General features: G+C 39.1%; 1 protein-coding gene across 1 annotated transcript in view; it reads right to left on the reverse strand.

The window, feature by feature from the left end:
* ush2a (Usher syndrome 2A (autosomal recessive, mild)) overlaps positions 1 to 13,662 on the reverse strand; it is a 219,274-nt gene that overhangs the window by 83,964 nt on the left and 121,648 nt on the right. Inside the window, exons 41-42 of the mRNA XM_084393685.1 lie at positions 4,233 to 4,861; positions 395 to 723 (exon numbers count right to left, since the gene is read on the reverse strand). Coding sequence (XP_084249811.1) covers positions 395 to 723; positions 4,233 to 4,861 — 958 coding nt within the window. The remainder of the gene's footprint in view (positions 1 to 394; positions 724 to 4,232; positions 4,862 to 13,662) is intronic.

The raw sequence follows: 13,662 nt of genomic DNA on the forward strand, positions 1-13,662 counted from the left end.
CTATTAAAAAAAAAAAAGCCCACCCGAGGTGGTAATGCATTATTTTATATCTCGGGTGTGCATTATGTTTCTAATAAGTCAACGGCCCGTCGTCAATTATTCCTTACATAATAAAAAAAAAAAAAAAAATTACTTTAAAGAACGTAAACATGCATTTTAAGTTAACAAACATTTCACAACCATATCTATATACTTCCAATATAATAATCATTATAACAACAACAACAACATTAACTATTATTTTTATAAATCACTATTATAATTAATAACTGTATTATAAATAAATAAAATAAATACATTTAGTAGTAAATTATAATTGTCACAGTTGTAACACTACTTAAATGTGTGTCAAGAAACTAAGATGTAGTACAACGATTAAACATCTATCGGTTACCTTATGTTGGGGCCGTTTGGCCTTGATGGGAATTGCCATGAAACAGCCAGGAAAGACTCACTGATGGCTACTACCGACAGGGATGGCAGGCCTTGTGGGATTGTGGGTAATGTAGTAACCAGTGTTGGAAGGCTTTCAGTGCATCCTCCGGCATGACCTCCCCCTCCTGAGCAGGCGAGGATAGTGATGCTGTAGTTGGTGTAGGGCAAAAGGCTGGTGACGGTACGGTTGAGCATGGATGTATTGGTGTGCGAGATGTGTGGATCAGGCATGCGGATCTCGTACCGCTCAATTTCTCCATTGGGTATGAGTGGAGCGGTCCATGTAACCTGCAGTGAAACACGGGATACATTTGAACTTGTTAGTATCTGAAGAATCTGACATCACAGTATAACAGTTCTTGTGGTCATGTAGTTATAAACTAAAATGGTTTCACAAGAGTGTCTGGGGCTCCAGAGAAGGGCCGGAGTCCAGCGCAATATCACAACACATCATCTCAGGCTTTTAGATCGATGAGTTTGTGGAACCGACGTCATGTGATGAAGCGAAGGCACCCTGACTTTGACCCAAGACAGAATATTCCTTTCATTACATTTAAAAAGGGCCTCAGCCCCTGGAGATCATAATGAAATCCTAATGGAATTGCAGGAAACTGTGCTTGTTGCTGCATACTGTATCTGGTGCAGCATTTGGCGGACGCATTAAACATATTGCGCATGTCTGGGGGTGAAATTAAATGAAAGAAGTGGTAGAAACGAGATGAAATGGTAGATTGGATAAATGTTATTGCTAGGATTAGTTATGAAAAGAAAAGTTATAATAATGGAAATTGAAATGTAAGCAGAAGTGAAGGAAGGTTTAGAAAGCGCTTTTATTCCAACCTAATTTGAAAAGTGCCCCGATTATGCTTTTTCAAATATTCCCTTTCATGCAGTGTGTAATATAGCTGTCTGTTAATGTAAACGGTCTGCGGTCAGTTGTAAAGTCCAAAGTGCGCGATAAAAAAGTGATCATCTCCCAAAAGAAAGAATCGACTCTAGATGCATCCTTGCTGAATATAAGTATTTTGTCAAAACTTTTAGACATTAGTAAAAGGACACACAGTGGTTTTGAAAATGCATACTGTCTGAGTAGGTGCTACATGTGAATTTGAAAGTACATTCTATATAGTATGAAAATGGGTAGTATGAATGAAATTCGGACAAACTACATCCGCCATGTTGTTAGTAGTAAATAGTAAATAGTAATAGTAAAGTGTCCATCAAACGCGTACTCTAGAATCTCAGAGGAAGTAATAGGTCACCTGGGTATTGTATTGCTTACTGTTTTTTGAATACTTACTACTCTTTTGGGGAGCTGTTTTTTTTTTGTATACTATATACAGTTATACTCTACTCTATAGAGAAGTATTTGATTTCGGATACAGTGACAATTTCTTTGGTCCAAAACCTAGCGAGCCACCTACTGGCACAGGCTCGATCCCGACACAGAGCCTGAAACAAATGGGTGGAAGAATGGGAAATGGTCGAAAGTGGACCAGCTCAAAACGTTTTAGACCCCATTTACATTAGTATTTAGCGTCGTCCACTTGTGATCCAATCGACCAAAACACATCTTAATACAAGGTGTAAACAGGGCCAAAAAGTATTGTTAAAAGTAGTTTCGTGTAAATGTGTTATGCATTGTTATGCTTATTAATGGTATCATGCCAGTTAGCTTAGCAACATGCCAACGTTGTTGATGAGTCTCCTAAGCAGAGTGCAATTTGCTATGTAGCACGTTAAATCAGGTCCATGATGGTTAATATGTTGCCTTAGAAGTTAGTAGCTTCCTATGTAGGTAGTAGGCACCATGACCATGGCAGTTCATAGTTTTGGAAATGAACAAATGAATCTGCTCTTTCATGGCTAAAATAGTTTTATTAATCTCTGTATTCATTTTGAAGTAGTCTCAATTTTTTTTGTAATTATAAAATAAAAACACAACAACAAATGTAAAAAACAAACAAATAAATTAATCAACACTTGCTAACACAGAGTTTGTCATGAGCACCACGGAGACTGCTAGCATCTCAACAGGAATTCAATATAGCATATGCTAATGCGAACAGTTGTTTTTTGGCTTTTACATGTAGACGAGTTCTCATCCAGTTACACACAAATGCAGCAGTTAACAAATTAATGAAATAATAATGGTATTACAATACACTAAACCCGGGGTTAGGGGAAAATGAATAATTCAAGCAAGTTTATGCAAATGCTGCCTTTGTTTGAAGTGGTAAGCATTTCTGTCCATGTTTCTTGGCACTAGCACACAACAAATAACAAAGAGAGAAAGAGAGAAAGAGAGGGTGTATTTACACACAGCAGGATCTAAGCTGCAAAGCTTGTTTGGTTACATTAACGCCCCTTAAATCCAACTTGTAAACCAGCCAAAAGACTGCAAGCTACCTAGCCCTCTTGAGTATCATGTCTGTTGAATTACAGGGATGTCTACGCTGAGGGTTTCAGTTTGCTTTGAAACACTTAAATCTACTTTGCCAACGTGTTAATAAGGTCTTGCTTGCTTTACATTTCTTACCGACACTAAATAAACAAGAACAATATTTAAAACGTTAGGTGAACAAGGGCACATTCATGAGGGGTTCAAACAATAATCTGACAGTCTTAATTGGCTCTTCCTTAGTAATCAGCTCTGGAATGACCTGGAAACCATGTGTATCAATGTTCTCATGCCATGAGAGTGTCATTGGAATAATGATGGATGCTCTAGGTGTGGCATTAATGGGAAGAAATACAGTAGCTTCTCACTAACAATCACAGCAAAGACCTCATTTGCACCTCATTGGTGAAAAGGCGGCATAAGGCACTACAGCCTGCCGACAGGAGGGTGGGACAGGATTGAGATGCACTTCACACGCAAAGAAATATGCACACTCTCATCAGCATGTTTGGATTGTGGTACAAACCAAACATGTTCTTTTAAACTTTAAAAGCATTACAATTTTTATTTTTTGATACACGACCGTTTAGTGGTCGGTAAGATTTTAAAAATGTTGTTGAAAGAAGTCTCTTATGCTCACCAAGGCTGCATTTAATTGATCAAAATCAAAGTAAAAACAGTAATACTGTGAAATATTACTACTTTAATATATTTTAAAATATAAATAGTAATTTATTCCTGTCATACATTTTTTCTTTTCAGAGTTATTTAAAGAATAGAAAGTAAAAAAACAACAAAAAAAATTAATTTGAAAGAAAATTTTGCTGATTATGGTTTCAACATGTCAGAGAAATTTTCTCTTATAATTGATTAAACTTTGTAATTGGACCTTAAATGTTACACTTTAATCAGTATTTTTGTAAAATATTTGTAAAATTTTTGTAAAATGATTTAAGTAAATAGTTTCACCTGTCGAATTGTGCATAAAAAAGTGAGTCAGTTGTGAATTCAGTAACGGCTCTGAACAATTCACTGACTGAGAGAAACTGATTCAAACTGCACGTTTTTAAGCAAGTTTGAGATTGTTTTATTAATATTTTAAATATTACAATTATTATTGTACCTTTTTATTCTTTTCAACCATTTTAGCCCTTAAGTACAAGTGGTGGTGGTGCAATGGATAAGACACATGCCTTTGGTGTGAGAGACCCGGGTTCGAATCCACTGTGAGACACCAATGTGTCCCTGAGCAAGACACTTAACCCCTAGTTGCTCCAGAGGCGTGCGACCTCTGACATATATAGCAATTGTAAGTCGCTTTGGATAAAAGCGTCAGCTAAATGAAAAAAAATGTAAATGTAAATGTAAGTACAATGGAAACAAACTCTCTATATACCTGTACTGACGCTGGATCCAAAACCAGCACGTGAGGCGGCTGCAGGCCTGCAGGTCTTGAAGGTCTGGTGGTCACTTTCTTCCACTCACTGCTATTGGATCCACCCAGCCTTGTGTGTGCCACAATGCGGTACTCGTAAGAGCTCCAGGGGCTGAGCGCGGCCGAGCTGTCTAGGTAAGTGAGAGTCTGGTTGGCCTGCAAGGTGGCCACAGTAGAGATTTGCTGTGTGCCAGTGGCTTTCCTCTCCACGGTGTAGCCATCCAGCTCTCCGTTGACATGACGTGGTGGCGACCAGGACAAGACCACCGAGGTGGGCGTGTCGGAGTAAAGCTGCGGGGCTGGGACATCTTCTGGAGGGGCTGGAGGGGTGCGTATGGTGTGGGACTCAGCAGATTGAGCACAGCCGGCTGCTGTGCAGGCCTCCACCTGTATGGTGTACTGCTGATAGGGTGCAAGCTGAGAAACAGTGTGGCTGGTGCTGTTCCCTGGCACACTAGCAGTTAGCTGGTGATTTTGGTAGATATTATAATGGGTGATGATGCCGTTGGGCTGAGATGGAGGAGACCAGGAGACAGAAGCACTTCTAGGCTGGATGTCAGAGAGTACAGGTGGGTCAACCGATCCAGGTCCTGAAGAAAGAAGACAGTAATAAGAACTATTCAATCTGTTGTGAAACAATAATTATTTTTGCAATAACATTTGTTGCCACTAGTGGTGAATAAAATACACATGCACAGGAAGTAGAAGTAAATAACAAAAAAAATCATTACTTTTCTTATTTTTTAAATATAATCTAAAATGTATGTATTGAAGTAATACAAAACCCTTTATTTATGGATCATTTCTTTTTGTAAAATGCAATAAAATCAAGAATCTGGCATCTGTTAATTCTCTTGAACCTTTACTTAGCTGACAAACTTAATTGTATTTTTGGATTTGTTACGTTTTGATTTTGATGGCTGCAACAGTCCAAAAACGTTGGGACAGAGGCAAAATAAAAGTGAAAAGATTATAGAGTATCTAATATCCATCTATGAATTATATTCACTAATAAGATTGCAATTAATTTAGCCTTTAAATGATTTGAACCAAAGGACTGGTTGATCTCCATGATCTAGAGAGAAGCAGCTCCTCTCTGACAGCGCAGCATTGAGACTGACAGCACAAGGACATCGTCTGATTGGAGCAGCCTGATACCCTGGATTAAAATGTAGAACAGGGGGTTTGCAAATCAGCTCATTTGCCAAAGAGGACGGAGTCAGTCGCTGCACATCACAAACAAATATGAAATTATATTTATGGATTTATTCGTTGGGGTTTTGTGGTTGAGGGATATCAGCCATGTGTGAGGCGAGCCTCTGAAGGGTCTGTAGTGAATTGAAGGAAATCACTTTAGTTTCCTGCCTGGTCATTTCTCTGAGTGGTTACAACAACAGCTGCCATGGCAGCACTAACATCAAGAAATCGTTCATGGATCTTCAGGCCCGGACAGCTCGGGTCATTTTCATAATCACACATTCACACGCACACATGTGCCAAAACACATGGCAACATCCTCTGTTAGGGTTCTGTCACTTCGTTGGTTTGGTGACAGAGCTCTGATAATCCTTCTGTCTTGTTGTTGTGAGTGTGCGGTTACGATTTCACTCGGATTCCACGCACTCTCCTGTCTACGCGAGACGTTTTGTGTGCAGAGTGTGGTGTTCGGATCCAGGCACTTCGGTCTAGATTGGTTTCGGTTCTGTGTCGGGATTATGACATTTATGCTCTGTATGTTTGTCTTCTGTTGTGAGCGCATGGGATGAGCATTTCCTCATTCTCCATGTGTTCTGTGAGCGTGCGCTTTTGAGTTTGCTCAGGCTGTACGCTCTTCTGTCTGTGTGTGTTGTGGTGTTCTGTGTTGCATGCGGCTCGTGTTTTTATCGGCTGCGTGCTTTCATGTTATGTTTTGTCTTGTGCTGTATAGCACGGCTTTTGAGTGTTCTCATTAGCTGCGTGTTCGTGTCTTGTTATGTTTGAGCACATAGCTTCTGATTGTGTTCGCTGGCCATGTGCTCGTGTCTTTGTCATGTTTGGTGTGATTGTCTACTATCTATTGTCTTAACCCCGCCAATCTTGTCATCTGATTTTTGGTTCATTTGTCCCACCTGTCCTCCCTCTTTACCTGCCTTGTTTGCTCCCCATTTATTCTCCTTGTGTTTTCAGTTCTGTGCTAGTTCGTCATCTAATGTTTAGATGCATTGCCAAACCTTGTCCTGCCTTGCCAGTCCTATTGCCGGTCTGTTTTCCCCCTACAGGGTAGTTTTTGTTTGTTTTGTTTTATTTTATGATTGATAAAGCCCATCTCTCTGCATCACTGAGTCCTCGCCTCACCCCTTCATCCAACCCTGACATCCTCATGCACTCCATCCCTCTCTCATGTCTGATGGTTTGTGCCAGTCTCTCCTCAGCTATGACTGGTATGAAACAGACTATTAGTTGATTTTTAAAGGAATCTTCACAAGACATGCTGTATAGAGTACTTGCAAACCCAAAACCCTAAAGGGGAAGTCAACCCCAAAATAGAAATTCTGTCATCATTTACTAACCCTCATGTTCTATACCTTTGTAACTATACCTTTGATATTTTCAAGAACGCTGGAGTCTAAACAACATCGGACCCCTTTGACTTTCATTGTATAGACCAGGCAAGTTTGTAAGTAAGTTTTGTTTGTAGGCAAGTTTGGTCTTTGTTTGGTTTGGTTTGGTTTGCTCTTTCTCATTGAGACGTGGTCTGGGAACCATATGTTCATTTTCTCGTATTTGAGGCGTGGTTTAAGAATGCCCAGAGCCGTTTATTGGACGCTACGAATGTCTATCAAATGCGCCTGTACGTAGCTCATCGCCAATCGTTTCAATTATACCAGATGACGTATGTAGAGCGAGAAAATTCAACGAGGAAGAAGACGAAATAAACTTGCGTTCTAAACTACTTAGAACACTATCTAAGGCTGCATCGAAAGGTAACTTCGCGTCTGCTGCCGTGTTAGATCCATAGATATAAACAAACTGCTTCGGTGTGTCGCATAGACGTCGTCATCGTCTTGCTGCTCCCTCCCCGTTCTGTGATTGGTCCCCTCGCTGAGGCGAAAATCTAGTCCATGGAATCCAGGCTGCCTAGCAGCGTGAATAAAATCGTGCTGCGCACAAGGCAGCATGGGGAAACCCAGGCTAGCCGTCCTGCAGAGTTTAGCTCCAACCCTGAAAAAAAACAACTCACCTGTGTATGCTAAACTCTGCAGGAAAGCGGCTCTCTAGGACCAAACTTGCCTACCCCTGGTATAGACAAAAAAAAAAAAACTTTCTTCTTTTGTGCTGATGCATTCTAAGCATCTTGACAATGGCAAATGCAGCATTTCATTTAAACACAACTGAGGCCTATAAAACCTAAGATTACCTGAACACCTTCTTTTGCTGCTTTGCAAGCACTGGCATTTCCTTCAGGAAATGCAAATCGAGAAAATACTATTTTGATGATTTGTCTTTATTTGCTATGTGGAGCATTGCTATTGGGTTTCAGAATAATGCTGATCCAAAATGTCACATTGGTTTATTGCACTATTTGTGCTCATTCTGTGAGGCCCGATATATGGATGCAGATTTACATTACAGTAATTTCTTATACCATTTTTCTGACAGAACTGTTAAGAAATCCCAGAAAAAAAGACAAAAACTGAAGAATGATAAGTAAAAGAGTTCGAACATTTGGTAAAAAGAAAGCAGTTACAGGGGGAATATATGAGATGTGGTAATTGAAGTGAAGTTGTTTTGTGGAATTTTAAGCGTCTCCTGTCTGCTCGGGAGCCTGGGCTGTCTGATTGATATTTGGGGCCCTATGAAAGCTCATTTGAAGGTAATGTTTTCCTCCTCCATTTACATCCCACGGTAGCACGGTAATGGCGTACCGGCAAGGGCGTGTGAATCAAGGTGACTGGCTCTCTCTCAGCCGTGCTGAGCTGCTGATGTCTCCCCACAGATGGCCCACTTTCCACCTCCCATCACCATCACCTCCCAACTGACTCACTATGTATAGAGGAGACATAACCGGCTACATGTACTCTTTCTCTCCCCAAAGCTCAGAGGCCACCACAACAGGCATCAAGGTAATGACTTTAAAAAAAAAACTAATAATGAAAAATAAAGAGACATGACAGAGAGGAAGCACACAGATGGAGCAAATTCACTTCACAGTTGTACTACTTTTGCATGTTATTTAAACGCAAAATCCTGCGTCTTATTCACTAACCACCTACAATTCCCTTAACCAGGTGCAAAATGCACTAAAACAGCTCTGCGATGTAAATTAGACTCATTTGTGTACACTGCAGCTTAAAAGTTGTTTTTTTGGGGGGGAAATAAATTAATACCTTTATTCAGCAAGGATGTAAAGACATTTATAACGCTATAAAATAAGTGCTGTTCTTTTGAACTTTCTATTCATCAAGGAATCCTAAAAAAAATCCATTGTTTCTACAAAAATACTAAACATCACAACTATTTTCAAAATTGATTGAGCACCAAATCACTATATTAAAATGATTTGGGAAGGACCATGTGACAATTTAAAGTACACTTTACAATACATTAAAATAGAAAATCATTATTGTAAATTGTAATAATATTTCAATATTACTGTTCTACTATTTTTTAAGCCTCAACAACACTCAGAACGGACCTGTTTGCCGCATACAAATTTTGTTTCCGTTAACTGATCCGCAAATTCCTATAGCAAATCGGACAGTACAAAAGCACATCTTGTAGGTGCAAATAAATCAGCTGGCACGATAAAGTCTCACTATTGTTTTATAAACCCAAGTGTAAATGCACTACATTATCTAAATAAACTGACCTTTTTAAAAATATAACCGCTTTATCATAATAACTCAGATCACGAAATGATGTCAGGAAATAAAGAGGTTTAATTCCCATTAGTCATTCCTAACCCTAACTCAAGCCTCCTCCGTTTGCGCTTCACACAGCCGGCCGCTGCTTATGATTCCGGCCCAGATTTCTCCATTCATCTAGTAGCTGTTATTTTTGGGGGTAATTTTTTACTGTGTCTGTGAAGGGGCCCTGCCGATTCCGCTCCCTCTCCCTCCTGATAAATAAACAATGCACAGATCTGACCTTTGGGTTAACAGGTTTTTATGCTTGCTCCACTCAGCACTCTAACTGATTCAATTACCACAAAGGTTCAGGAGCGTCCATGAATACTGAAAAAGCTCACGGCCGCCGCCGCCGCCGCCGCAAAACGCCCGCATAGGTGCTCGCCGGCAAATCCAATGTGGCTCTCAGGAGAAATTCCTTAATTGTAAATAATTTTACCACATGAGACAATCAAGTCACCTTGAACGTGAACCACCCCTCCTTACTTCATCCCCCGGCCTGCCTTCCTTCCTTCCTTCCTCGGCTCAGCTGCCCGGTCTTTCACTCTGCAGAGGCAAAGTGTTATTTAAGCTTTACTGGTCTGCGTTAAATTCCGCAATTTGAAGGGCTGTTAAGTTTTTCAATTGAAATTTCATTTAAGATGCAGGTGCTTTTGATTTTATTGATGCTTTACTGCTCTCAGGGTACAAGCAAGAACACAGTGCAATAACAGCAGTCGGCCTCAATCAGGCATCGGCAACAGCTGTAATCTCAGGACATTTGGAATACTTAGAGAGGCCTTTCCTAGGCCACTATAAATCGCTACAGCAGAAGGGAAAACAAGAGCGCGGGCCGCCAAGCCTTAAATCACATTTATAAGGATTTGGTTAGCATAATAATAACACAATCAAGTGACAAGGCAAGGAGGGGGGGGGACCGGGGAACGTGAAGGAAAGAGAGGATTATTTTTAGCATTGCAGAGGTCCTTGTGACAATATGATCGCTTTGAAGGTTAGCGTGGCTGATGTCAACTAGGACGGATGTCGGTGTGCTACTTTCAAGAAGCTGTTTAGCGAAAAGAAGATTGAAAGGAAAATGACACAAAAAAAATCATAAATTCTTTCTGAAAGATTTCTTTTAGTTTTGAACTTGATGAAGTGTACACTATTGTACAGTAAGTTACTTATTTCAAGGTGATCTGCACAGCTGTGGTTGCTCTACCCACAACATTTTTACGACTACACATGGGGTGAAAATTAATATCAAGATGAAATAATGATAAAGGTTGGGGATGACTCTATTTAAAGTCACCCAATTTAAGAATTCAAACATACTGTATAAGGTTTCCATGCTCACATTAATTACAATTTACAAAATGAATCATAAAGAGAAAATAAAATTTTAAATAATTTTAAGATTTTAAATAAAATAAAATAAAATCTTAAAATCTTGGGAGAGAACATAAATTAAAAGTTGGACTGTAAATATACTTTTAATACATCAGATTTAATAGAAAAAAAGTCCCCTACAATGGTCCCTCTAAACCCTTTTATGTATATGTCATTCCATGCACACAAACCCATGCGCTTTAGCACAGGCAGAGAAGACAGAGAAAAGAGCTCTTCTACATGCCAAAGTTTATGTTCACAGAACCGCCTGTCAAGTCAAAGGGGTAAAAATTCATGGATGGAATTACATTAAAAAGATGGTTATAAAATCTTAATGGAATGATAAAAAGGAGAGGAATGAGGGCCTTTTGAATACTTAAAATGCTCATACATCTTCACTAAGGAGATTTCTAGTAGTTTTCTGACATACTGCAGCACAAAAAGACCAAAACAGACAGACCTAAGTGTTCCCACAGCTCCATCAGTAAGGCTCATGTACTCACCAAACCAGAAACTTATAATATACCGGATAAAATTTGCCATTATCATTAAAGGGATGGTTCACCCTAAAATGAAAATTAAATCATAATTGACTTACCCTGGTGTTGTTCTAATGCAGTATGCCATTCTTTCTATTTTGGACCAAAAAAAATAAAAATTCCCTCGCGATTAATCGCTGCCCAGCACTAATTATTTTACAAAAATCCTAACCTTGGTTGCACAACGTGTGCGTTCATGAGACTATTAGTGCCGCAGTTCACTCCAACTCGCCCAGAAAAAGCACACAAGATGTGAGAAATCAACATTAACAAAAACGCAGCATGAAAAACAATGCCTAGAAATCCCCAAAAAGTAGTCTGAAAAGAGTTGAATATTACCGAACCGGAACTCAGTTTGTCAGATGACAGTCAGAATGACAGATGTGAATGCGATAACTGAATGCGATAACAACTTCTTGTGACGAGCACAAGGGATTTAAATCCCAGAAGAGTGTTGACAATACATTTCTGCGCTACTTAATATTTCTGTGCGTACGATCTGCACGTGATGCATTCATTTGTCATTTTAACTGTTGGAAACGGAGCGTAAAAGTGGACTTCAAAGATTTCTTATCCTGTTGCGCCATAAGTTGACTATTCTGTTTAACCCATAGAACTATTACAGTGATTTACTTTTATACTAAAAACAACCAAAGCTGTGGTAACAGAACATCAATGTTAAATCCAAATAAGATAATTAAAATATTTAAATGTATTAATGAGACACTGTTTGTGATCTTATATAGGGCAGCTCATGCACACAGGCTATAGTGCTGCTGTGAACATTTCACACAGAGGTGGAGAAATCCCTCTAGAGGGGTTTTCTAAATTAGAGATGAAGATGTGCGGGCCGACTGGGACCCTATCAAAGAAGAAAAAGCTAAAGAAAATATGACATACGTTTCTCTCCTCCTATTTCACCTTGCCCATCCTCTCCTCTTCCTTTATCATGCGGCCGGACACATTATTTTGAAGAATCTCCTCATTCTTTCCTACTGTTAATTTAGTGCGGCTTTGCCGGGTACTATTTCATGTTGATGGGGCGGCTGATGATATGTGTGAGAGTGTTTATTAGCAGTGCCAGGAGCCACTAAAACTCACGCTTTCCCCATAATCCTGCCGCAGAGAGCCGAATATGCCGCATCGAGGCTCTTCACAGCTCATTTCGGAAAAGAAATAAAGGGCTTTTCTCTTTAACAATAACAATCATTTCTCTCCTTCTTAGTAATGCCCACCTGTTCTCAAAGTCATCACCCCTGCCTCAAAGAAAGAGATGAGTAAATAGAGCTAGAGTGAAGGGCTCATTTCTGCTGCCAGATACATGCAGATGGAAAGCGAGGAGGAGGATGGTTTTGATTTATATAGCACGCTGATCAGGATTTGACATGTCGCTTACTTGGGATTAGGGTGACTTTTAGAAGAGCTGCTAATATGGTGCATGCTGGGTCATCGCAGTTTTGGCATATGGAAGAGTATATACATAAATGTGTTTCAATATTGCAATGTTCAACTACACATTTAGCCTTAAAAATCGTTCCAATTTCTGTTTTATACGTGAATACTGTATCAACAAACATCGGTGCCCTAAAAAGTATTGCATATAGATATTTTAAGAAAATATATTGAATAAATATATGTATTTAAATATGTTAATAATATTAATATGTATTAAATTATAATAAATAAATATTTGAATAACATTTATTTAAATACATGTTTGCACAAATATTTACATACTGGGGTTTTTAAGTTGCATTTAAAAATTACTTAAATGCTCCAAAGTAAGTAACTTAAAAATCTCAAATACTTTTATTTAACTAGGTGTATATACTATAGCCATTAAATACTATAGTTATATATTTATTTATTTATTATTTAATAAAATATATATATACTTAAATGTCTAAATATTTTTAGGACCAAGAACAATCCAACATATATTGAGTTTTAAAGGGGTCATATTATGGTTCTAAAAAGAACATTATTTGGGGTATTTGGTTTAATGCAATGTTTTTACGCGGTTTTAGGTTAAAAAAAAGTAATTATTAGACACATACTGTACATTATTGTTGCTCCTCTATGCCCCACCTTTTTGAAACGCGTCGATTTTTCAAAGCTCATCGTTCCGAAAAGCGTGGTGTGCTCTGATTGGCCAGCAATCCAGTGCATTGTGATTGGCCCAAAAACCTAAAGCGTGTGGCGGAAATGTGACGCCCCTTACCATATTTTGAACATCAGCTCCCAAAGCAATAATGACAGGTGAAACACAGTACCTTATCAATTCGAGCCTGAATCTGATCCGGAAATGCAGATGACCAAGCTGATCGATCAATTTTGCCAGCGCGACTGGACCAGATCGTAGCACCGTGGCAACAATAGTACAGCGAGAATAAAAGTTACGCCTTCTTTCTTTGCGTATACATTTGGGTGGTGTTATGAAACTCTGCCCCCACAGACTGATGTAGATTTGTGGGGACGTGTTTGAACGAGGTGTGGCTGAGCCTTAACTTTTATAAAGAAGCTTTGTAACTCAGCAGATCTTATATTTGCACTAACAGCTAAATAACACACTAAAGAAAAAGGAAAACAAGAAATCGC

This window comes from Rutilus rutilus (genome assembly GCF_951802725.1).
Source record: "Rutilus rutilus genome assembly, chromosome: 21".
In the NCBI taxonomy this organism is placed as follows: Eukaryota; Metazoa; Chordata; class Actinopteri; order Cypriniformes; family Leuciscidae; genus Rutilus; species Rutilus rutilus.